The following is a 27,289-nucleotide window of genomic DNA, read 5'->3' as shown; positions in this document are numbered from 1 at the left end:
ACTACCACAGCATATCCAAATTTCAATAAAATTGATAGATTAGATTTGAAGATTTTCAAGCCATGAATTTTATATATGAGCTTATACGTGTGTGTGTGTGTATATAAATAAATAAATATATATATATATATATATATGTATAATATATAAAAGGAAATTCCATTTTAAATGAATGATATTTTCATATCTCAAATCATAAAGAAAATTCAATTTCACCCCCCAATCAGACATGACTGAATGTATTACTGTACTTTTTTCAAAGTCCGTAAAAAAAAATATTTTAGTATGTAGATGGAACAAATAAAAAAGGAAATGAATACATCAAAATTTGTTAATAAATATATTTACTTTTATATATTTCTGATTTCCTTTACTCATTTCAAAACTGTCATATTTTTCTGCCATTTCCTGTACATGCATACATACAATTAGATTTGAATAATTTTTTATTACATATAATTATTTTTTTAAATATTAAAGATAAATATTTTATAATATATATACGTAGCATATATAAAATTACAATTACACAAGTAACATATATAAAATATCAATGTTAACAAAAAATGTGTAATACAATAGGTATATTTATAATTAGAATTACCTGATTAATACAAAGGACAACTGAAATGTAATGCACACTGTAACATAATAAGAGAACAAAATGTTGTATAAAGGGACAGGTGCTGCCATCTTATAGTTTCATTCTCTTATTACTAACATCTCAATACTCGTTAACCCATGCCTTTTTATTCTCCGTCAGCCACCATTATAAAGTTGAGTACCTGTTATGTCAACACATATAAAACAACATGCAGAGATGGAATGTCACTGTTAATGACATTCATTGTCATTTAAACGCTGTTTATGGTAATGAAACCGTTGATTGAAGCAGTTTAAGTAGGTAATAAAATTATATGGATTTCTGTTACTCATGAGAAGCACCAAAAGGAGATGGATGAATCGATTCAAAATTACTGTGTAATTATACAGTGATGCATTGCCACACAGATAGATATCAAAAGAACAAGTAAGACACATTAATGCACAACTGAGCTACATAAAATTTGTTCACAGTCAACCTTATACAAACTCAGAAAAAAACAAACAATGAAAGCAATCTTATAAACAGCTTATGAAGTTTTACCACGATGAGGTAAATGTATTCCTTTTCAACACTGCAATGAAACTCGGGGCAACATTGCAATCATGAGGAAAAATGACCAACCACAAAAAAATTCCAAACACAACCCTCTACAAAAAAAATTCTTTTGATAGTGTGTTGGGATTACAGATATATGTACATGACTGACTACCTGAAAGCTGGATCAACTTTAAATTTTGAGTTGATAAAACACCTTGGGAGATGTTTGTGTTGAGTTCAAAAAGAGCCGATAATGCTCAAAGATGGTAATGCTTGACCATACACATTGCAAACAACCACTCTTTTTTCTGTTTAGCCTCCGGAACCAATGTAAGGTATTACGAGGATGATATGTATGAATGTAAATGAAGTGTAGTCTTGTACAGTCTCAGTTCGACCATTCCTCGGATTTGAATACTAGATCGTGGATACCGGTGTTCTTTGGTGGTTGGGTTACAATTAACCACACATCTCAGAAACGGTTGAACTGAGACTGTACAAAACTACACATCATTTACACTCATACATATCATCCTCTGAAGTATTATCTGAAAGGTAATTACCAGAGGCTAAACAGGAAAAAAGAAAGTCTGTGCGGACAGTTTACTCCAGTTGTGTAAGCGCAACTCCAGTTCTGAAAAGGTCAATAAAAAGCATAAATATTTGAAAAACAGAAAAATGCTAACCGAATGGAAATCTGCCGTAATTCATTTTATCCACCGCATAAAAAGTAAAGAACAAAATGTTAACAACTACAGAGGCATTTCACTTTTACCTATCAGATATAAAATATCAAGATGAATGTTGATTAAGAAAAATTTACCGATCTGCAGTTAGATGAAAATCTGGATGGATTCAGAAAAGTTGTTTTGCATTGAAAAAATTATGGAACTAAAATGTAGTAAAAAAAAAAAATAAAGTAAAGAATAATCATAACTTTCATGGATTTAAAAAAATAAGCATGTGAATTTATCAATTGGCAAAATTATAAAAGTATAAATACTTCTAAACTTCATTAAAGAAACATTTTATCAGACACATTTTCAACAGTAAAGAATTTATGGGATAAATCTCAAAACTTTTAGAGGTTAAAACCTTTCCAGGATTAAGATATCTCAACCTCTCTTTAACACAATTTTTAGACAAAATTATGAAAATCTGACATACAAAATTGAATGAAAGTAAAATAAATTTTTAAATCGGAAAAAGATAGAATTTTATTAATTATATGACCTTTGGAGATGATGATCTTATAATTTTAGAACACAATGAAAAAGAGGCCAAAATTCAAATTACTATTAAGAAAATGCACAACAAAAAAAATTTCAAATATTTGAAAAACTGAATTTTTTTTCTAACAAAGAAGATTCACAGAAGTTTTTAAACATACAATATGGAAAAAGTATACCATTTTAAACATCTGGGAAAAACAATTCAATAGAGGCTAATGCAATGCATTTACAACAAAAAAAAAACTTTATCATTAACACAAAATTACAGCATTATAACTCAAACTATAAAACTGGAAAGTTTGTACGCCTTTGAATGTTCAACACTTCATAAAGCTGAATAAATAGAAAATAATATGAAGGAAAAATCCTAGGCCCAAAAATCAAAGATGGAATTCGATTATAAAATCTAATAATGAAATTTACAAAAAAAAAATAAAATATTTCACAAAGCATTTTAAAAAGCGAAGATTTTGTTTTTACAGACTCATTTTCTGAATGAATAATAATAAATTAATAAAATAGGTTTTGAGATTTACAGTAGCAAAACAGTTAAACCAAACTTTGGTCATATTTGGTTTATAAAAAGAGAAGTCCTAGAAGAATTAAATATTTTTGCTGATGATATATTAGAAAGAGATTATTAAGGAAAAGAATTTATAATTTTGAATTCTGGAAAATTGAAAGAAGAAAAAAATCATAGAAGAACATCATGAAAGATAGAGTTTTGCAGAAATGCTGAAAAAACAGTGCAATAAGGGATTTTAACTGCAAACATAAAAAAAAAAAAAATTGAATGAAATAAATTTTTTTTTTATTCGAACTTCATAACTGTAGATATATTACTACGTTTCCTTGTCATGATTTCATTTCTTTATTTACAAGATCTAATGGGTGGCCAATAAGTCACAACAGGGTTTGGATCCAGTAACAACTTTTCTGATTAAAATCTTTTCTTTTGTTTTAGAATTTGGGGCCAGTAGTGTGAAAACTCACAGTGGAAAAATTAACAACCCTACAATGCACCGAAATCTCTCAGTTTTTTTTTTTTTTGAAAAAACATTCAATTGTTAGAACGCAGCAAACATATTGTCAACATTTTAATGTTATTTGCCCTAGGAATTAATGTTTTGTTGCTTAACAGATAGTTTCCAGCAACAGGGTTCAGTTGCTGAACTTCTACATATCAGATCACAGTCAGCTAGGACAGAGTGAATAAGGAATGTACGCAAGAAAGTGTTAAAGAACTAGAGGCGTCAACCAGGAGATGTGACTCAACGTCGCATCTCTTGTATGTAGGTGCAGCTCATTTTACATGGATTACACCTTTCCCCGTACAAGATTCGATGGGTACAGGATTAAAACCTGCATATTATTTGCGACGGCTGAATTATACAGTCTGATTTCAAAAACCGGCAAGGGAAGTAAACAAATTTATTTACCGTCTGATTATATTTGATGAGGCTCATTTCCACCTTTACAGTTTTTTAAATAGATAGAACATTACAATTTGGAGCACCAAAAATCAAGGAATTACACAGCAGCATGAACTGTACTGTTTCAAAAGCATCACAGGGCATCATCAGGCCGTTCTTCAAAAACAACAACAGTGATACTGTGAGAGTCAATGGAGAATGAATAAGGAGCTGCTTCAAAATTTCATAAGATTTACATTGAGAAAAACAGACCTGGAAAGTGGTTTTCACGAGATGAATCCACTTGCAATAGCCACAATGTATAAATTTAATAGAAACATTTTTGGTGAACAAATAATTTCCAAAAAATCTGCAGCAAACAGGCTGCTACAGTTTCCAGATTTAACGGTCCTTGACTCTGTTTTATGAGGACATCTAAGAAAAGAAAACAACTACAAGAAAACATTCATGTAGAAATTAGGGACTACAACCATCGACACTTAACAAAAATTATGGAACATGCTACAGAAAGAGCTTGTCTGTATAACATCAAAACTAGAAGACTTTTAAAAACTGTAATTTTGTGTTCATAGTATACTCTCCAAGATGTATTCTTTATTATAATCATAAATAAATAAATATTAGCAAACAAAAAAAATAATAATAGTTTCAACGCTGTCATGATTTACAGGCCAGCCAGCAGAAATTTCTGACAAATATTTTTTGTCATGTTTACTCAAAATATATGGAACAAAACTAGGTTGTAAACTGATACATAGAAAATCTTACAATTAATGATAATAGTAATTTGCATGTAAATCCAGAATTAATACTTTCATATATTATCTGAATAATTGGTTAGTTATTTCAATATATTTTATACAGTAACTTAACATTAAAAAAACGTTTTTTGTTCATTTACATATATTTTTTAAAGAAATGATTATAAAACAAAAATGAAAAAGAATAGCATATAATTTAACAATATAAAAATTAAAATTATGTACAAATAACAAATTAATATATTTACAAATATCAGTCCAATTAATATACATAACAATTGTTATAATAATTAATTCATTAATTACGGTAATTGCGATTCATTCTCGAATGAGATATAGGTAAATGCTGTGTAGCATTTAATACTTCTTGTAAAAACGTTTGTGAATTATGTATTGTCGTACCGCCTAGTATAACACGAACAGGTATTGTACTAGTATGATTTAATTGATGTATAGCTAAAGATTCTTCATACGTAACTCCACCGATTATGAATACAATAATATCTTGAACTCTGTTAAAAAAAAAAACAAAAAAAAACAGTATTAATAAATTAAAAAAACTGTAGTAAAAATAAATGCATTCTTTACGATCTGAATATTCTGCAACAACTAGAATCTCTTGAGGAGTAAAATACTTTAAATTAAATATGTGATGCGAGATAACAAATATTATATTTTAAATTATTTTCCGTATATTCTACCAAAGGTAAAAAAAAATTGTTTTATTTTATTTCCTATTGCTGGCATTTATTAATGAGTAATAATTATAGGAGTCAATGTCATTTAAAATTAAAATATAAATTATTTTTTTATGTAGATCTCTTATAAATTCTGGTTTTCAAAATATATCAGTTTCAGAGTTTTAATTTTTTCCTTTTTCAAAAAATTGATTGAGTGATGTTAATGATACGATGCTTTTATGACAGGTAGGAGAAACACCGTGCGATTACTCTATCCCCTTCCCCTTTTGACCTTCTCTAAGCAGAGAAGTTTCAAAGCTTAAGCTTTTCCAGCTTAATGTTTTTAGCTAGATATAACATATATCCAGCGTTGTTCAGAAAGTTCTTGGGCTGACACAGAGGTGGCACAAATATCAACAATTGATGAAATGTGAAGTTTCAAATATAAGCATTTAATTGCTCATTTGTGGTACTAAGTTAACAAGTTTTGACATTTTTGAAAAAAATGATGATATTGAAGTTCAATTTATTACAAAGGGTTAACCTCAACAGATATAAAAAAAGTTGTATTCCACTTTAAAGGATTCTTCCTCTTGTTTTAGATGGTAAAAAAGCGGGCTGCTGAACTTAAATGTGATCATAGATCTGTCAATGAACAATCCCGATACCCGGAAAGAAAATTCTCACAAAATTTCATATGCTGTATTAAATGATCATCAATGAAGTTATGTGAGCTTGCTGACAGCAAACATCTTGATAGACCTCTGTGTAAATATATATAACAAAAAAAAACTACGACAATTGGACTTATACAGTCAGATAAGGGTCAATCAAATATTTTTTCTTTTTTTTTACCTCCAGATTCATTGTTAGGCATTCTTCAGAGGATGAGATGAATGATTTGTAGCGTGTGAAAATGCCATGCCTGACTGGGATTAGAACCCGGTTTTATCAAACCTTGTGTATATGCATATACATATTTAATTATGATATATATATAATATTAATCCAATCAACCCAAGTTCAGAATAAATAATTAAAAAACTATTATTGGGTTGATCAGATTAATATAATTTATACAGTGCAGAGGAATATGATTCCTGAAAGGATCAATTTTAGAAATCGATTTCACAGAATTTAATTATCTACATGTTTTGTTTAAATCTTTTATGTGTTTATCACACATTAAACAAAGTTATTGTCAACTTAAACATAAAAACAAGGTTCTTTATCCCAATTTATTGGTTTTCACTCGAGTTCTCAAAAAATTGTGCATAATCAGTTCTGGGACACATTTTATTTGATTTCTTTGGTAAAAAACCATAAAAATCACTAATTCTGCCCCTTAATTAAGTCCTAAAAATTTCAGTATGACCTTATTAACCGAGATTGCTGCAATTCAAGTGACAGTTTTCACTAGCCATAACTTGCAAACGACGCATTTCAGAACATATGTTTATATGAACTGTTTTCATTATTTTCATGCATAGAATAGGTTATGAAAGACCTGAGAGAACTTCATGATACACCCAATATAAATATATATTATTGTCGAATGGCTTCGATGGCACTTGATACTTTAAAACTTTGTGGTAGTCCTGAAAAGGGCTGTTTGAGTTTTTTGAGTGATGGCTCTGAAAAGGGTCGTTTGTGCATTTTGTGAGGTAGCCCTGACAAGTATTGTTGGGTCTGGAAGCTGTACTCCAGTGATGTTGGCTTGGCTGTAGGCGGAGAGTTGCGGCTCATATATACTGGAATCTGACTGAACTTCCTGTCAGCGGTAGTTGGGTCCCAGCTACAGCGTGGTAGTGGTAACCCCCAGAGCCCCGCAGCATTGGATCGGCATTGGTCGTCTTCTGCTGGTATGACCGAGGCAGTTCTCCCCAGGCCTGCCAGCCAGGGAGCTTGAAGTGCGGCAAGCTGAGGCTGCGTGGTAGCGTCCGCGCCCAGCGGCTCCCTTAGCGAGCTGGCCAGGCCTGCTGCTCCGGTAGGGATGTTGGCATCTGCTGGGAGGTTCTTCTTCTTCAGGTGATGGTTGGTGACAAATTGAAAATTTGATGTCATTTGTTCATTTAAAGGAGCCTGTGAATGGTAGGGCAGCAGCGCCACTGTAGTGGGAGAGTTGCGGAATCAGCTACCTTAGCGGGTATGTATACTGTACTCCCACTGACATCTGAGCATATGCAGTTACTCAGTTACTGACAAGTTGACAAAGACCTTACAGATGTGGCTAAATTCACCGTAGCTCAATATCCTGAGAAAGAGATAAAACTGAGAAATACAAAGCTTATTTATTTTTAATTGTTATTTAAAATATAGTGTCCCATTTGAAATTCCCTTTTTTTTATCTCTGCTCACATGAAACGCTGGCTAGAAGGACAACATTTTGGCACAGACATCGAGCTGCAGACCAGCATAAAAACATGGTTGAAAACATAGGCGGCTCCGTTCTATGACGAGGGTATTGGAGAGTTGGTACCACGCTACAACAAATGTCTAAATCAGAGTGGCGACTGTGTAGAGAAATAGCGTAATTATGTAAGTACTTGTTACAAATAAAAAAAATTTTATTTTCACTGTGGTTTTAATTTTGTCACCAATCGGACCTTGAAAAAAAAATAACCCTCGTACTTCAATGAACATGGCAAGAATTTGCCTATCAGCTGGATATTCTTCGCGTGACTGGTGGGGCACAAGTGAACGTGATGTGATGTAATGTAAGATTCTGTTATAACTTGATAAGACAGACTTTAATTTAATTTTTGTTTTATGTCGATATGTGTAATATTTTAGGAAATATAGTTAAATAAAAGTCAAGCATTTCAAATGGAACACTACATTTATTTTCAAAATTTTAAAACAAATCATGTATTACTTTTAGCGTGTAGAATGGGTAATGAAACCCACTGAATAACAGAAAAAATAGAACGGAAAAGAATAATTTTTAAAATGTAGTGTTACAGAGGATATTGAAAATAATGCTGGTCAATAAAATTTGAAATGAAGAGGTCAAAGATTTGAGGGAAGAGGTGAGAAATTTATGGAAAATCATGTACAGGTGAATTAGGTTGGGTATTAAGCACATCCAGAATTATTTAAATTGATAGTGAGAAGGTAGACTTCAATGACTTAAATGTGTAAACCGTGTAACTGAAACTAGAATATAGTAAATATGCTGAGGTAAAATATTGGTACAGAACAGAAAGTAATAAAGAAGAACATCAAACCAGTGATGACTTAAAAAAGAATGGATTTATGGCCACAACCTTCTACAAAGTTAAATAAATACAGTAGGAAAAGAATCAACCATATCAGCCCAAATGTTATTGACGTTTAAGTAAAAATCGATACAAACAAATATTTATAACAATATATCTAGTCAAACAAATAATTATGAATACCTTCTTAAAGAATTTGATGCATCCATCAATTTACTAGTAACTGAAATCTTTTTCATTTCTTTTATCTATATACATAAGAATTAAATGTTACCTTTTAGGAGGACACATTCCAAGTAAAGGATAAGCATTTTCTCTTAACTTTCCTTTAATTAAATCTTCTAATGTTTCCTTAACAAGTGGTACATGCTGTGTGTATACATTTTCAACACCTTTTAAATCCTGTACAAGAAAAAAAAATTAATAAGTTTTTAATGAAAAAAGTGTAAATTGAAACATTTGAGAAATAAGTGTGTCAAAAGATTTCTACTTTTCAAAAAGGCTAATGATAACAAAATTTATGGTAAGATTTTAAATAAAATCTTTCATACAACCCTTGGAATTTATCCACGGATCAGAAAGAAAAAAGTAATGAGAGAAAATTGTGTTTTAAAGCCAGAAAAATGTTTAAAAATATACAAGATTTGTTCAAAAACACAGAACTTTTGTAATAGTGTGCCAATCAGAGCACACAGCAAGTTTCAACAAAAAAATAGCAGTCTAGCGACAACTTTTGGAAACACAATGCCATTTGATGTGTCATGCTACTATTAAGTTTTCAATCTGCAACAGTTGGAGTATACATATATATATTAACCTCTTATCGGGGTTTTAACAAAATGAAAATCAAAAATCTTGAAGAACAACATGTTTGTGTTAAATTTTGTTTGTTGTTGAACTCAGAATGTTGTTGTTGAACTCAGTAAAACTTTCACAAAGACATTTAAAATGTTTCAGTAAGCACTTAGGGAAAACTGTATAAGCAGAATGAAGTATTACAAATGGTGCAATTATTTTAAAAGAAGAAGAATACTGGATGGTGACGATTCCAGATCTGAACTTCCTTCCACAACAAACACTGAAGCAATGGTTCTTGAAGACGGCCACTTAAATGCCTAAAAGATTGCTGAGAAAATGGCAATATTGCACAATTTTAACAGGAAAACTTACATTTATCACACCTCCACAAAATTTGTGCCATGTTTGCTAACCAGTGATCAGAGAGATGATTGTGTTAACATAACAAGACCTTCTTGAATTGTGCTGGTACCAGTGAAAACGTTTTGAAAAGTGTTATAACTTGAAGTAAAACTTGGGTTTATGACTACGATATGGAAACTAAAACAATTACCATCATAGTTAGCGGGGAAAGGATAGGCCCAACCAAAAAAGTTTGTGAAAGTCGGTCAAAGATGAAGGTGAATCTGTAATGACATTCGTCCATGACGCCTGGAAATGTGATAGCTCATTATGAATCCATTCCATGTGGTCAAACAGAAAGCAAATAGTTATATATGGAAGTTTTAAGGCAATTAAAAGATTCTGTACACAAAAGAGCAACGGGAAAACTTTAACTGGACAATAACAATCACTTGCGCATCACCTCTTATCCACCAATATCTGCAAAACATAAAACAATCATTGTGCTTAATCAACCTAATATCCAGATTGGCCCCAGAAGAATTTTTTTTTTTATGAAAATATGTCATGTTTTTAATCATATCTAACAGAATATGTAATTCTTATTTTTAATTATGACTTAATTCCTATAAATTCTAAAGCAATCTATTGAAAACAAAATATTGTTATAAGAATTTATAGTGAGAACAAAATTGCTTGATTTGTGGAAGTATTGCAATTGCAATTTATCTTAACTTACCCAGCAACTTCTAATGAAACCTTAGAACTTTCAATTTTGTCAGCCCCTGTACAATTCTTACTTGGAACTCTGCAACTTCTGACTGTACACAAAACTGAAAAATCTTCTAAAATAAAATATCTGATAATATGTGATAAATCAGCTGTTAGCTATTCAGAAAGATTATAAGGAATGCTTTCAAAGTGGAAACATCACTGATAAAAGATTGTGACTTCCAAAGGGAACATAATTACCATTGACTACAATTAATTCTTTTGACAGCTTCAGCACAAGGTTGAATACTTCCCAGAGTTACCTTGTACTTGGCCATCCATACTGCTAACATGTTAAATGTATCAGCACATATGTTGGCGCAGTGACTGAAAGCCTGTGTACTAGCATTTTGCATGCATTGGCCTCTGTAACAAGCAAACTAAAACATTGTCATTTTCTATATGTCTTTTGTGGTATGGTAATATATAAAAAAACAGGTTTCATAAACTTGCTGGAGTGTATATAATTGTTGAGTTATATTTTAAATTACATATCGATGTTGTGATCTAGGCCTACTTCCTGTTGTATAGCAACTAATAATAGTAGAATCATTTATGAATCGTACATGACTAATATGCTACTTATGAATTGTAAACATAACACGCAATTCTAACAATTTCATTTACTTATTTTTAATCTACTGTAATCATTGTGCTGTGAAAATCATATTTCAAACATCACTTATAATTAAGTTCTAGAAATAGTTATTATAGAAACAGTTATTGCAGTATATATTTTACTTAATGAAGTGAATAGCTGTTAGTGATTTATTATATAGTGATATAGACACAACAAACCTTCATGAGGGACTGAAAACACCAATATTCAAGGGCTCACTATTAATAATTGTTCATGCCAGCTGTAATAAAGAATTCATTAACAATGCTTTACTTATATATGAGTAAAATAAGAAAGGAGATCACAAACTGAAGGGTTCTGAAAAATACAAGAAACGGTTACGGGAGAAATGTATTCCCAACTTGCCACCTTTGTACTAGGTACTTGTGATACGATCTATCACAACATTCTGCTACAAAAGCAGCCAAATTATAACTCTTTAAAAAGCGAGGTGATAGAATGGTTAGCCGAACAACGAATTACCTGTTCTCCTGCTATGACAAAGAGTGAATTATATGATATAAAATCACACAAAGAAAATCAAAAGAAATTTGACATTTTAGAAAATTATGGTCACACAGTTCTATGACTCTCACCTTATCATCCTGAATTAAATGCCATCGGAATGATTTGGAGAAGTGAAAGGGCATGTGGGTAAAAGAAACACAACGTTTAAGATGTCAGATGTTCTTAAGTTAGCTGAAGATGACTTTCATAGTGTCTGAAGCTGACTGGAGTGATGTCTGTAAGCATGTTGTCAACATTGAAAAAAAATATATTGAAGACAAACATTTATATGATGTGCACATTGACATCGACAATTTTGTGATAAATGTGAATTCAGAATCGGACATCAGCGCTTTAGAATCTACCGACTACAGCGACTTCAGAATTTGCAAGCTACAGCAATAAAGTGAGTAGAAAAAATAATTATTTAACATACTATAAAATAATAGCATTAACTGGGATTCTAAATTAGTTTTAATTTAATAACATCATATGAAATTTTGGTAATAAATATCATCTATTTTATGTTATCGTTGCAATGTTTTTAGTCTGCATAGTACCATGCCAAATGTTTGCTGAATGTTAGTAGTTTTTTGTGCCAACTTAGTTGCCGATAGTTCTACTGCACTGTGACCATCACAAAATGTACATCGGGCTGGTGTTTAAAGAATGATGCACAGAATCTTTATTTTCATCCGTATTAAACCTCATAAGAACCACATCCGATGTACAGATGAGGTATTAAACCTCATTCATACGAGAACCACATAAAAACATGATGGGTAATACCAAAAAAAACTTGCAGAGAGAATTCCCAACATTCTTACTGAAGACTGATAAAACTACTATCATTAAGTTAGACAAGGATCAATCTTTTCTTCCCGTAAGTGCGAAAAACAAAAATTTACATTGCTAGATGGAAATTATCAGTAACTTCATGAGAGGCTAGTTCAATATTAATTTTCATGTGTTGTAAGTATCTTCAGAATAAGGTCATATATTTTAAGAGAATATATAAGCAGCTTCTGTTACTTCAGCTCATTATGTGGAAATAAAGAAAAGCTTTTTTCAAAGTAATTAAATCGTCATGAAATTAAGTTTATAAACATTTGTTAGTAATTAGACACTAAAACCAGGTAAGCATTATTGTTAATACAACTTACAGCGCCAATGAATGTAAGACAAGAAATGTTTCCAGGACATATTTATATTAAAAAATAATGACTTTCTATGGCCTGCTTGGATCTGCCAGATCTGTTAGGATGTGAGTACTTTTCTCAAGCCTTTTACATAAAAGGACTATGTGAAAAGATAAAGATATGAAATGACTACTTGTAATGAAACAGCAATACTATTAAATTAAAAAAATTAAATGAATGCATCAGCATATAAATTAGCAAATATATTAAAAGACGTGGGGATATTGAGAAAAACCGAAATAGTAAAAAAAAAATTCAATTGATGTAGCAAAAAAATTATAAATATAAGAATAACAGAACACTGTAGAATTGTGTCATTTGACATAGAAAACTTATATCCATCTATACCATTAAAAAAAACTATAAAAATTTTAGAAAAGAAACTAAATGAGGAAAAGATAAATAAATAATAACTTAAAAACAGAAATGATTAAAACTTGAGAAACAATTCTCCAACAAAATTAGTTTAAATTTAATAAAATATATGAAACAAAGAATGGATTAGGCACGGGTAACCCGCTATCAGCGATACTAAGCGAAGTATTCTTACAGAATATGGAAGAAGATAGTATACCAGATATCATGAAAAAATACAGATGCTTAGAATATATTAGATACATAGATGACGCTTCAATAGTATTTAAAAATAAGAATAAACTATAATAACAATCTAGATTTTGAAAGATACAGAAAAGAAACCATTACAGATAACATCACGGCTTACCATTAGAATTATCCTGTGGAGCAAAAATTAGCAACTTTTAGATAATGATAAGTTGGGCAATATAAATTAATATTAAAGAAACCGGCATATAAAAAAAGTTAAACACTATTTTTCAATTAGCAGAAAATAACGGGTATAAAAAAGAAATTATCAGAAAAATGAATAAAATAGAAATAAATTAAATGAAATTAAAACAACAAATCGTAAAGAAATCTTTAAATGGAGTAAATCAACATTTACTAGGAAAAAAATTTACCCGATTAAACAATTATTTAATAAATATAATATAAAAATGGCTATAAATACAGAGAAAAGATTTTTGATAGCAACATAGAAGAAAAAGATATATACAACAGTAATGGTAAATAAAAAATAAAATGTAAATGCAATGCAACAAACAGGACAAACGGGAAGAAATTTAAAATTAAGGTACAATGAACACATGAAAACTTTCAAAATCAAAAAAATGATTCTAATTATGCAACGCATTTAATAAAAGAAGGGCATACCTCAATGAAATTGGAAGAATCAACAAAATTAATTTACAAATTTGTTAAAGGAAGCAGAATGACATTTAAAAAATCTACAAATCTTTAAATTAAAAAGTAACAATAAAACGATCATAAATGAACAGATCAATAATCAAGCAGATGTCCTTTTCAAGAACCTCAATTTATTGAAAGCAGGAAATAGATAAAAGATAAATATAACCATTAATAACAAATAAACTAGAAGAAGGCCAAATAAGGCATGTCAAATATAAGGAGGGGCGTTGACGAAACGTTATATAAAGACTAACAGAAATTTAAAGTATCAATATAATAAGTTTTGACAATGGAGTGCTTCCGAAACATGTCAGGAAGAGATTAAAGAATGAATCTAAGAAAGGTAAACAGTACTAAACATAGAAAATATTAAATGACAAGATATAAAAAAAAATGCTCAACTTTAAGCAACATTAATACGAGTAATCATCATTTATCGGTCGTAACTTAAAAAAACAATTAAATCTTAAAAATAATAAAAATGAAAATTAAGTGCGCTTCAAACTTTTTCATTATTATTTATTTCTGATTTACTTGACCAATGTCAAAACCGTTTGGTTTTTCTGTCACTCGTTTAAACAAGGCATTGTTAACATGGTATTCTATTCTACATTAGTAAATAATAAAAGCTTCAGTTTCAAAATGATTTTTAATAACAATCCAATAAAAAATATATTACCTTAAAAAATCTTTTTGTAATTTTAACTACGGCTTCTTGCGATACAATATCACCAACAGATTGATCTTGCAAATTACCATATTCAAGAACATTGTAGATAATCTAAAAAAATAAAAAATATACACGAATAAAAATAACTGTAAGAAATTCAGACATATATGTGAAAGAAAAATTTCCAAAAGATGAGAATATAATTTTTTTTAAAAATCAATAAACAGTAAGTTTTAATTTAGCAAAAATCTAAATTTTTAATTTATTCCAAAAAAATCAACCGTGAAAAATCAATTTAATATAGGTAGTACAGTGGGTTGCTGATTATCCAAATGCCAATAATAAATACACTGCTTAAAAAATCTAAAATATTATTTTAAATCTAAGCTTTTCTTCAACAGGAAACGTATTTTTATTGGTCTTTGTGCTTACATGGTTTTTTTAATTGATCTTTTTTGTAAATTTGAAGACAGCACAAAACGTACATAAATTTAGGCCTGTGGTAAACTAAAAGAATGAACTCAAGAAAAAATGCTATTCTACACGATTCTTTGTTTAAAATGACTATGTTATCAGTGTTAAAAGTGACTACAGATTACAGGTATTTTTAAGAGGAATAGAGACTTTAAAGGTACATCTTCATTATTGACCATCAATAATATTATTCTATTAAACTTAGAGCAGTTTTTTGCTTTGTAATTTTTAACAAATGATTTTTTTTTAAACACAGAGTAACTTAATTTCTCTTCGATACATCTTTTGTAAGAAAAAAAGCCTTTTTTTTTAAATAAGTTTTTTAAATGACATTTTTTTATAAAACAATACAGTAGTAAATTTTAATCTCTTTCAGATAATTTTTGTAAACTCTAATTCTTTTATTACCAATTTCTATTCACTGGAGTTTTTATAACATATTACTCTATACGTTTTTTATTACATTGTATGTTATGTTCTGAGCAATCTTTTTAATTTAATAGAAATACATTTATTTTTTATATTTTCATCCTTTTATTAGTACGATTATTTAACAGTAAAATATATCCAGTACGTATGATAAACGCACTTTAATTTTCCAATTATTCGCAAAGACACATTTGGTAAATGGGAGTTCTACTGTACTTATTAAAAAGGTGAGTATATACAGAGTGAATCAAATGTATAGAAAATTCTCAACCGCTTTAAAACCTTTCCAGATAGAATACTATAACTTTCAGGATAAGGTATTGATCAACCTGTAGACAAGAAATAAAATTTCAACCCCTCCTTGAGGGGTGGCCCAGGGGTTGTAACTCAAATATTTTAAATGGTAACACTCTTTGTGAGATACATCCTTTTAAAGGTCTATTTAAGACAAGAAAAATGGTATAATTAAAACTTGGTATGATGCCTGTAACCAAAATAGCAGCGGGATAAAGAATGGATTTTGAAAAATCAATAAATTTAGTAGTTCAAATAATAAAACTAAATAAAATGAAATTAAACTGAATTAAATTCAAATTTAATCTAGTTTGATTAAAATTTATTTTAAAGGTAAAATTTACATTTTAACAAATTTATATTGTTTAACACAAAAAATTGTTTTTGTTCCAACTTAATGAATGAATAAATAAAAATACTGTCACCTAATCATACTGATCAGTTGATCATTAATGGTTTCTTACCGCTGTTGTAAAAATGTAGCTTATTTCATTGTCGTATAATATTCCATTTAGAGTCTTTCATTATTACTTTAGTTCATGAGAATTTATTGTGATAGGTTAGCTATGTTCATTACCATTTACATCTGTGGTTTCCCCTACCCCTTCAGTAGCATCTACTCATCTTGTTGCCCCCATTATGACCCAACTCTCCTACTTTGCATGACCATGTACAAGTTACCGCAAAAACAATGCCCTGTTTCCGCAGTAACAGCGAGAAAAACATTGCTTACTGTTTTATACATCTTGTGTGTGAGAGCATAAGTGTGTATGAACTGAGATCCTATGGTGGAGACTGTAAGCTGCGTGCACAACCTGCCTATATTAATGGTAATGAGTATAATTGATTTTTTCTACCTTTACTGGATTTGTTATTTACATTTTTTCCCTATTTTGTAACTGTTTTTTACTGAATTAATTTTTTCTGTATTTGCTAACATTGCAATCAGCAGGTCACTTAGTGAACAGGAAAGGGTCACACCTTTAGTGATGTAGAGGTTTGCAGTAGAGTTATGTCGGAGAGTGAAGTCTGTGAATTGTTCAACGCAACATTTAATAATCATAACCGCATTTCAAAAGGTACAGTATCAAAAACCATTAAACAATTTGAAGAAACGAGGAGCATTAATAATAGGGGAAAACCAGGGAGGCCCAAATCTGCAATAAAATAACAAATCGTTAAGAGATTATGCAAGAATTTATTGAGAATCCTCATTCCTTGACTCAAACAGCAGCGCAAGAATATAACATTAGCTAAAGTTCAGAGATTCGTAGATTATGAAGGATTAGGAAACCAAAAAATAATGCGGCCTATAGAACCAAAAATAATGAATAGGGAACCAAAGAAAATAATGAAATCATAGAAATGTTGGGTAAAATGAATGATAAGATGATACCATGTAAGTAGAAAAATTATGTTGATTTGGAGATAGTGGACTGTATAAGATAATGCTTGGGCTGGAACAATCCCTTGGACCAGTTTGAGAATAAAGATACTTGATAAATAAGATAAACAATACTTAATTTATAATAAGATTCACTAAACTACAAGACATATAGTAAATGCACATAATGAAACACTTGCTGACGGAATGGAACCGTGCTACTTATGACAAATGCTAATCATGACTGACTTGCGGGTGGAGGTGATCTTGCTCTCAACAAGTGCTAAAACACGACTGCTCGCTGTTGGAGTGAACATGATGTTGCTCCCCAACAAATGCTATGCACGACTGATTTAATGATCGGTTACAACCAAACCCCATTACGAGTTCTCCCACCACTTCTCAACTTCTCAATGTCCAACACATTAAATAGTGAAAATTTCAAACCCTTCAAAATTTGTTCGGTGCAAGATGACTATGATCAAAGATTTGAGTTCTGTGAAATTATAAAGAACAATATTTATGTAGATCCTAATTTATTAAACAACATACTGGACTGATATTAATCCACACTAGTATCGTGAGGCAAATACTAAGTATCCGGTCCAAAGTAAATTGTACAGGCAGGTATTGTTGGTGGACGATCAATATTTAATTATTTAAATACAGTGAAATATGAGACTTTGCTTTTCGACTAGATCATTCCAAACATTCAAAACATTGTTGGCCCCGACTTCCAAAATATTTGGTTTCAACAAGGTGGTGGTGATCTGCTTCATTTCAGTCTTCAGGTACATGAAATTTTAAATGCATTTTTTCCTGGAAGACGGATTAAGACGGCTAAAGGGGTCAAATAGAATCGCCAGCGAGATCAACTGAATTGTCACCAATGGATTACTTTCTATGGGGCCGTTTAAAAAGTATTGTTTATCATAGTAAGCCCCAAGATATCGATGATTTACAAACTAGAATTCAAGAAGCGGCAAAAACTATCATTAGGGAATCATTGGATAATACAGTATCATCCTCTTACAACTGACTGGTACACTGTCAAACAACGGATGGATAACATTTCGAACATTTATTAAAATAAAGTGTAAGTAAATAAGTAAACAATACGCTTAACAAATAATTTTTTTTAATAAATTTATTCGATAATATCCAATTAATCAAATCTCTGTAAATTTATTTATTTGCAGTAACAGTTCCTTAGATTATCAACGTAATATTTTTCAAATATAAATTTTATCCTACCGCCATTTTTGGTACAGACATCGTACCAACTTTTTATTTATACCATATTTCTTGTCTTAAAGAGACCTTTAAAATGATTGACCGCACAAAAAGTGTTACCATTTAAAATATTTGAGCTACAACCCCTGGACTAAGGGGTTGAAATTCTATTTCTCATTAAAAGGTATCAGTTGACTGATACATTATCCTGAAAGTTACAGTATTCTATCTGAAACGGTTTTAAAGTCATTCAGGGATTTCCATACTAGTAAATTGTTTATAAATAAAATATATAATACTAACAAGTGAGTTACCGTTTTAAGTATTTTGTAAATAAGTTATTATGTAACATCAAAGTAAATACATATACAAAAACAAAATGGTAAAAATAATTACTTACATTTGTTTTATTTTCTGGTACACCTCGTTTCTTTAACGCATAAATTAATCCAGTTATATCATTATTTGAATGTCTTTTATATCTTAAAGCGTACAACATAACCAATTTACATGCTTCTTCATCACGCACTTTACTGTTACCAATTACTTGCCTTATACGCTGTCAAAATAAATAACAGTAAAAGGGATTAAATTATTAAATAGGTTTATTTTGAAAACTAAAAATATTATTATTATTAAATAAAATATGAAGTTGTCAAAGAAAAGATTTCTTAACAAATAAAAGAAACCACCCGAACCCTAAGGAGAATAAAAAGATAACACCATAAAGACACACTGAAGTCAATAGAAGAATTCAATAAAACACAGTCAAGATACTATTACAAAACCTCCAAAAATCAGCTCCAAAAATATGAATCCCCAACCCTACTAATAAAGATTGAAACCGTTTAACTGGCCCGTAACAATAAAGACAACGTGGAAATCTTAGGTAAATATTTCAACAAACTCGTAAATTGCGAAGAACTGATAGAAATCCTAAACTTCAAGATCAACACTCCAATGACAAAACAACACAATCAGACATCAACCATCCCACAATAATGAAGTCTACCAACAACTGGGTGAGATGAAGAATTAAAAAGCAGCAGGAGATCAGATAAAGATCTGGAAACGTGCAGGAAGATCAGCAAAAATTGTACTTCATCAACAGCTTGTCAATATCTGGATCAAAGAAGAACTACCAGAACGCTGGACGACAGCCCTCATCCATCCTCTACACAAAAAGGAGAAAACAGACCCTAACAATTACAGGGGAATCTCACTCTTACACACAACATACAAAATTCTTTCAAGAATCATCCTCGATGCAATTTGAAAAATACAGACTGATTATTTTTCAACTTTTTAATATCCTTATTACAATGTGATTTGTCCTACTCTGTAAAATAAGCAGTTGTCTCGGTTTTGACTTCATCATTTGTGTAAATCTTCGTCCAACAAGCTATTTCTTCAAATTTGGGAAGAGGAAGTAATTGCTGGGAGCCAAATCTGATGAATGTGGAAGCACTACGAAGCATAGAACATGGAGTTTTGGAGCAACAAACCGAGATGTGTGTAGAAGAATTATCATGGTGAAAGAACACTTTCTTTTTGGCCAGATGTGAAGTTTTTAGTCTGAAGTCATTTGATTGTATTTTTTAGCACTACTTGTTTGTCTATTTGATTGACAGGATATTTAGCACATTTCAATCGACCCAGTAGTAAAGCCTAATACTCTCCAGTGATGATTCTGCCTTTTTCCAGATAGTCAAAGAGCACCATATCAAAAGATTAAAAAAGAAAACCTGTAGTCATGACTTCCTGTAGATGGAACAGTTTTTTGCTTTCTTTCGTACACCTTTCTTCTGTTCCCAACCTCTGTTTGGTCTCTGGAATGTAATGGTGAATCCTAGTTTCATCTACTATAATAAAACATCAAAGAAACTCAGCAGCATCACGTTTAAATACATTTAAACACTGTCAAGAAGTGTTCAGTCAAATATGATTTTTTTTTTTACTGTTAACAACAAGTACATATCAAGCAGAAAGCTTTTTTATATAAAAAATGTAGCAGACTTATAAGATGATTATAATGTCAGCAGGTTCATGTACCTTCAGGTGATCATTTGTCAAAGCATTGTGAATTTTTGAAACAATTTTGTTGGACATAGTGGTTTTTGGGTATACTGATCTTTCATAATCTTGAATGGACATATAATCACGATTAAATTCAGTAGCACACATTTTTACTGTTGAAAACGAGGAGGAATAATCCTCTAATATGGAATCTAACTATTTTTGTATGTTCGTCAAGATTAAACCTTTTAAAACAAAGTACTTAATAACAGCTAGAACTTCAATTTTATCCATTTGTCTGAAAATGTCAATATTTGTTTGTAATATCAATCACTACAAACAAGCAACTAAATGAAAATGTTAAAAACTACAGCGCATCATGTAAAAGATCATACTAAACAAATACCATAGTCAAGTGATCATACTTGTACCAGCTCTGTCAAATCAAAAAATTTCCAAATGCCTCTCACATTCCACATTCTTATCCAATTTCCCTTAAAATATTAAAACATTTTATTTTAATCTACATTATCATAGGCCTTCTCCAAATGAATTTATTCTTTATAAGCATGCCATGTATGATTAGTGTATGAGTAGGTCTTCTTTGTAACCGTGCACTTTCTGAAACTGAACTGGTCTTCATTTACTACACCTTCCATTTGCCTGATTCTAATGCACTAAATTTCACGATTATAGGTTAAACGATTGATAATATTTACCAATAAACTAATCGAAAAACCATTTTAACAAAAATTTTCATATATTTTAACTAAGAGAAGAGAACAATCGAGGGAGATTAAATATTTTATATATGGCAACAGTTTATAAAATTATATTACATACTATAATAAGTGATTATTAAAGAAATAGTTGTACCTGAAGTTGTGCAGAATGTTGGTCTTGACATGCTAACTCTTGTTCCATTTCTGATACTTCAAGAAGATTACGTTTTGTCACAAGAGTTGACAATTCACTAATAACAGCTACATGTTTAGAAACAGTACCTGACATTTTCTAAAAAAATTTATAAAATAATATGATGCATAATATAACATACAATTAAATCAACAATGGATATAATAATTTATAAATAGAATAGAGTATAACAAGTTAAATAAACCTTATTGGCTTGCTTGTTAAAATAATAAAAATAGCTAAATATTAAAACAATAGTACTCTATGATTAAATCATGTTCTTTTTTAAAGTTGAACTGTTCAAATTAAAAAAAAAAAAAATATAGAATTATTGTCAACAGAATAATTATAAATTCTTAAAAAAATTTAGAATTAGAAAATGGCATTATAGAGGAAGAAGAGAAAGTTGACGAGGATGAAAGGGGAGAAACAATACTGAAATCTAAATTTAAGAGAGCATTAAAAGATTTGAATGGCAGAAAGGCTCCTGGAATAGACGGAATACCTATAGAATTACTGCGCAGTGCAGGTGAGGAAACAATTAATCGATTATACAAACTTGTGCGTAATATTAATGAAAAAGGGAAAGTTTTACCAGACTTCAAAAAGAGTGTTATAGTCATGATACCAAAGAAAGCAGGGGCAGATAAATGTGAAGAATACAAAATAATTAGCTTAACTAGCCATCAAAAATCTTAACTCTGTACAGAAGAATTGAGAGGAGAGTGGAAGAAGTGTTAGGAGAAGACCAATTGATTTCAGAAAAATTATAAAGACAAGGGAAGCAATTTTGGCCTCAGATTAACAGTAGAAGCAAGATTAATGAAAAACAAACCAACATACTTGGCATTTATAGAACTAGAAAAGGCATTCGATAATGTAGACCGGAATAAAATGTTCAGCATTTTAAAAAAATTAGGTTCAAATACAGAGATAGAACAACTGCTAACATTTACAGGAACCAAACAGCAACAGTAATAATTGAAGAACATAAGAAAGGAGCCGTAATAAGAAAGGGAGTCCGACAAGGATGTTCCCTATCCCCGTTGCTTTTTAATCTTTACATAGAACTAGCAGTTAATGATGTTAAAGAACAATTTAGATTCGGAGTAACAGTACAAGGTGAAAAGATAAAAATGCTACGATTCGTTGATGATATAGAAATTCTAGCCGAGATGAAAAGGATTTAGAAGAAACAATGAATGGCATGGATGAAGTCCTACGCAAGAACTACCGCATGAAAATAAAGAACAAAACAAAAGTAATGAAATGTAGTAGAAATAACAAAGATGGACCACTGAATGTGAAAATATGAAGAGAAAAGATTACGGAGGTAGAAGAAGTTTGTTATTTGGGAAGTAGAATTACTAAAGATGGACGAAGCAGGAGCGATATAAAACGCTGAATAGCACAGGCGAAACGACCCTTCAGTCAGAAATATAATTTGTTTACATCAAAAATTAATTTAAACGTCAGGGAAAGATTTGTGAAAGTGTATGTTTGGAGTGTCGCTTTATATGGAAGCAAAACTTGGACGATCAGAGTACCCGAGAAGAAAAGATTAGAAGCTTTTTAAATGCGGTGCTATAGGAGAATGTTAAAAATCAGACGGGTGGATAAAGTGACAAATGAAGAGGTGTTGCGGCAAATCGATGAAGAAAGAAGCATGTGGAAAAATATAGTTAAAAGAAGAGACAGACTTATAGGCCACCTATTAAGGCATCCTGTAGTAGTCGCTTTAATATTATAGGGTCAGGTAGAAGGAAAACATTGTGCAGGCAGGCAACGATTGGAATATGTAAAACAAATTGTTAGGGGTGTAGGATGTAGGGGGTATACCGAAAACGACTAGCACTAGATAGGGAATCTTGGAGAGCCAGTTCATCAAACCAGTCAAATGACTGAAGACAAAAAAAAAATAAAAATGATCAAACATTAAGAATTGAAAACATACAACTTCAATTAATTTATAATAATAGGGCAAGGCAAGGCCCATTCAGGGAAATAAATATGAAACTACATTACTGTATGTCTGCATTACTGAGAATATTACTATCAGTGGATATGATGCTCACTGAACCCTAAATTAATAATTATGAGAATTTTAATGCGTAGACAACTGTCAGTCAATAAATTCCAGATAACTCAAAACTATTTGTTTTGTCAGTAATTGGTGCAGGCAAAAATGTTGTATTTTTGAAAGTACAAGTAGTAAATCCTACAGATGGATAAAAACTTGTTTTATATGTAAAACTATCACTATCGGTTTTTCACCCATAATGATGCGTTATTACTATCAAGAAAAATTTGTTGAAATGATATTAAATTAAAATATGAAGACAAACAAGTATTTAAATTGTATTAACATACCTTAAATTGTGGATATGTTTCAACAAAGTTTTTCATATCTGCAATACTTTCGACTTTTTGTTGACTTTTAGCTTTTCTTTGAAACTCATCCATTAATTCTTTCATTGTTTGTCCAATTTCTCCGTAATTTAAATACATATTCTGAAAAATTAAATGACAATTACAATTTTTTAATTTTATATATATATATATTTATTTATTGATAAATATTTTATTTTTAAGCATTCTGGTGGTATAAAATCCAAATCATATATATATATATATATACCGTATATAAAAATGAATGTTTCTTTATCCCGTATGTGTTCATATACCATTCATCTGATTGTGATGAAACTTTGGTGAGTTGTTGTGCACATGCCTGTGACATTTTCTGAATTACTTTGGAAACTCTAGGTGGCACTGGGGTCAAGATATTTAAAAAAATGGATTTGTGGTCCAATTTGGCTCATATTCTGAATATATAATAGTTACATGAAAAGAAATATTTTTGCAAAAAATGGACCCGCTGGATGGAAATGGGAAATAGGGAGAAAGGGAAAAGAGAAGAAGGGATAAAGGAAAAAAGGGAAGATGGGAAGGGAGAAAGGGAAGATGGGAAGAAGGAAAAAAGGGAAAGGTTAAATTTTGTGAAGTTCCTTACTGTTAATTTTTTTAATGTTTTATCAAACTTTCATTTGTGTTCATTTAATCTACATATATACTCAAATCTAGCAATGGTGAAGCATTGCCAGGTCAGCTATTTTTAAAATAAATTTATGAAAAATAATTATTAATAAAATTATTAAAACCATTAAAAAAGTGTGATAAAGTAACTAACGATAACAATAAAAATAAATACATAAAACAAAATCCATCAGCACCATACTTTAATGGATTAATAAAAATATACAAAGATGGATTTCCAATAAGACCTTTAATGAACTGTAAAACAGCTCCGTTTTATAATACTGCAAGATTTTTTCTAGATTATTGAAAAAACCTGAAATTAAAAACTAATTATAATACACAAAACAGATTAGAACCGGCAAATAAATTAAAAAAATAAAAATAAGAGAAAAAAGATAAATTAATATCTTTTGATATCAAAGATATGCATACTACAGGTATATGCATACCTGTAATAGATACACGGTGTGTTCAAAAAATAAACAAACATTTTGAATTATACTAATTATAACGTGTAACAACATTTTTAGTTTTTGTGTTATTTTTATTTGAGTGTAACGTGTTTAAGTGTTAGTACTGATTTTTATAATGTGCAATTTTCAGGAGCAATGATGCGATGTAAAATTTTGTGTAAAACTGAGAAAAACTTTCACACAAACGTTTCAATTTTTGAAACAAGCTTATAGAGATGATGTTTGCTCTGGGTCATATGCAATGTTACAAATGATTTTCATGATTTAAAAGCGGTCATCAGTCAATTGAAGATGACCCTCGACCACAAAAGCCTCCGACTTCAACCGATGACAACCACGTTCAGAAAATCAACAATCTGGTGCAGAAGAGGTTAGCATCTCAACTGGATCATGACATGACATTTTGACTGAAAAATTGAACATGCATCGAATTGCAGCAAAGTCTGTTCCTTATTTGATGAAAGAACATAGAGTGGATGTTTGTAGGCAACGTCTTGAACAAGCCGATGATGATGAAACATTCGTGCAAAGGATCTTAACAAGAGATGAAGCCAGGTTTATGGCTATGACATCGAGACAAAAGTTCAATCATCACACAGTGGATTGACAAAGAATCTCCATGCCCCAAGAAAGCATGTCAGTCTTGATCTGATGTTAAAGTGATTCTGTTTTTTTAGATTTTAATGGGATTGTGCGTACAGGCGTTTTAACAATAGTTACGTGAAAAAATCAGCAAAAAGAGACGAGAACTGTTGCGAGACAATTCGTGGTTCCTTCACCACAACAATACGCCCACACACTCTCAGCTTTGGTTTTGAACCAAATATCAGATGAATGTCCTCTCTTAGCCTTGCTACTTGCCAGATCTTTCTCATATTGAATTTTTTTTATTTCCAAAATTAAAGTCAGTGATGAAAGGATGCCGTTTGAACTATTGACGACATTAAAGCAAATTCGTCATGGACCTTAAAAGCCATTTCAAATGAAGCTAACCAGGCCTGCTTCACGAAGTGGAAACACCGCTGAAAAAAGCGGGTGAATAGGGGGGGAGAGGATTTTGAAGTGGAGAAGGACCGATAATCTGTAAAATTAACCATAAGGATTAAAAATATAAAGTTCAGTTATTTTCTGATCACACCTAATACAATAAAATTAACACAAAAAGTACTTATTAAAAACAACGTAAAAAAGAGTTGATCAAGTAGTAATGTTACTTGAATTATGCTTAAATCACAGTTATTTCAAATTTGGCATAAATTATTATATGCAAAAAGAAAGATTGACTGTGGATTCATAAATTAGTAATATAATGTCAAAAATTTATTCACAAAATATGGAAAAAAATAATAGTATATCAAATTCTCAGAACACACAAAATGAAGTAAATATTATAATAAATTTTTTAGATAATAAGATTAATAAAAACAAATATAAATTAGTGAGAATATTTAGAAAACTCCTATTTCTACGATAAATATGTTATTTAATAGATATATATTACAGTAAATTTGATTAATCCAATGATTATGCATAATTACCGGAGAATTTTATTAATCACTTACAATGTTGGAGAATTTAATAAATTCATAGTAATTTATAAAATATACTGTTCATTTTACATATTCTCCATATTAAGATATTTTACTTATTAAGATAACAGCTCGACTATAAGCATTGATTACTGAATTTATTATTTAAACAGTCACATAACCTAACCAAACAAATATATATGGAAAAGATAAGATATTTGAATTTAAAAATTTTTAGTTTTATTATTTTGTTTACATTTTAATTTAGAAAAGGTTCTTTTAACAATTTAAAATTTTAAACCTTAAGTATAATAAAATGATTTTTAATTCCAACTTTCCAATTTTCCAATTCCAATTTTGATATGTAATTTGATACAAATCATTTATGATTTGAAAAAGTTATGTGGAGCAACTGATGACGCAAGCAACTCGTGAAAGCGCTCTTGCATGAATTATGAAATAAGGTAGGTGTCAAACTATTTTATTTTATTTATTAATTCTGTACTTAGGTGATCAGATATATATATATATATATATATATATATTTAAATATATAAATTATATATGTTACGGGCGATTAATCAAATTAACTGGTCACTGAATTAATCAAATTTACCATATCATATACATCCATTTACACAAAAAATGTCAACATGTAACAGCATGTTAAATAGAGCTTTTAATTATATTAATAATTAAAAAAAGGACTAACAAAAGAGATTAATAGAATAAAATATATAGCTGTTAATAATGGTTATAAAACAAAACACATAAATGCATTAATTAATAAAATAAATAATAATAATAATCAAAATTTTCTGAAAATATGCAATAATAATACATCAGCATACATGAAAAGA

At 30.2% G+C, this 27,289-nt stretch overlaps 1 protein-coding gene across 2 annotated transcripts in view; it reads right to left on the bottom strand.

Annotated features, from left to right (window-relative positions):
• Positions 1-2,911: 2,911 nt before the first annotated feature.
• Vps45 (vacuolar protein sorting 45) overlaps positions 2,912-27,289 on the bottom strand; it is a 51,451-nt gene continuing 27,073 nt past the window's right edge. Inside the window, exons 7-12 of one of the 2 annotated variants that reach the window (XM_075357113.1) lie at positions 23,759-23,899; positions 21,350-21,487; positions 18,858-19,016; positions 14,653-14,754; positions 8,743-8,870; positions 2,912-5,082 (exon numbers count right to left, since the gene is read on the bottom strand). In XM_075357113.1, coding sequence (XP_075213228.1) covers positions 4,869-5,082; positions 8,743-8,870; positions 14,653-14,754; positions 18,858-19,016; positions 21,350-21,487; positions 23,759-23,899 — 882 coding nt within the window. In that variant the 3' untranslated portion in view covers positions 2,912-4,868. The remainder of the gene's footprint in view (positions 5,083-8,742; positions 8,871-14,652; positions 14,755-18,857; positions 19,017-21,349; positions 21,488-23,758; positions 23,900-27,289) is intronic. The other variant, XM_075357114.1, reaches the window with a different exon arrangement.

This window comes from Lycorma delicatula, chromosome 2, assembly GCF_047948215.1.
Source record: "Lycorma delicatula isolate Av1 chromosome 2, ASM4794821v1, whole genome shotgun sequence".
NCBI classification, from domain to species: Eukaryota; Metazoa; Arthropoda; class Insecta; order Hemiptera; family Fulgoridae; genus Lycorma; species Lycorma delicatula.
Note: the sequence above shows the minus strand (reverse complement) of the source record. Positions and strands in the feature narration are given on the sequence as shown.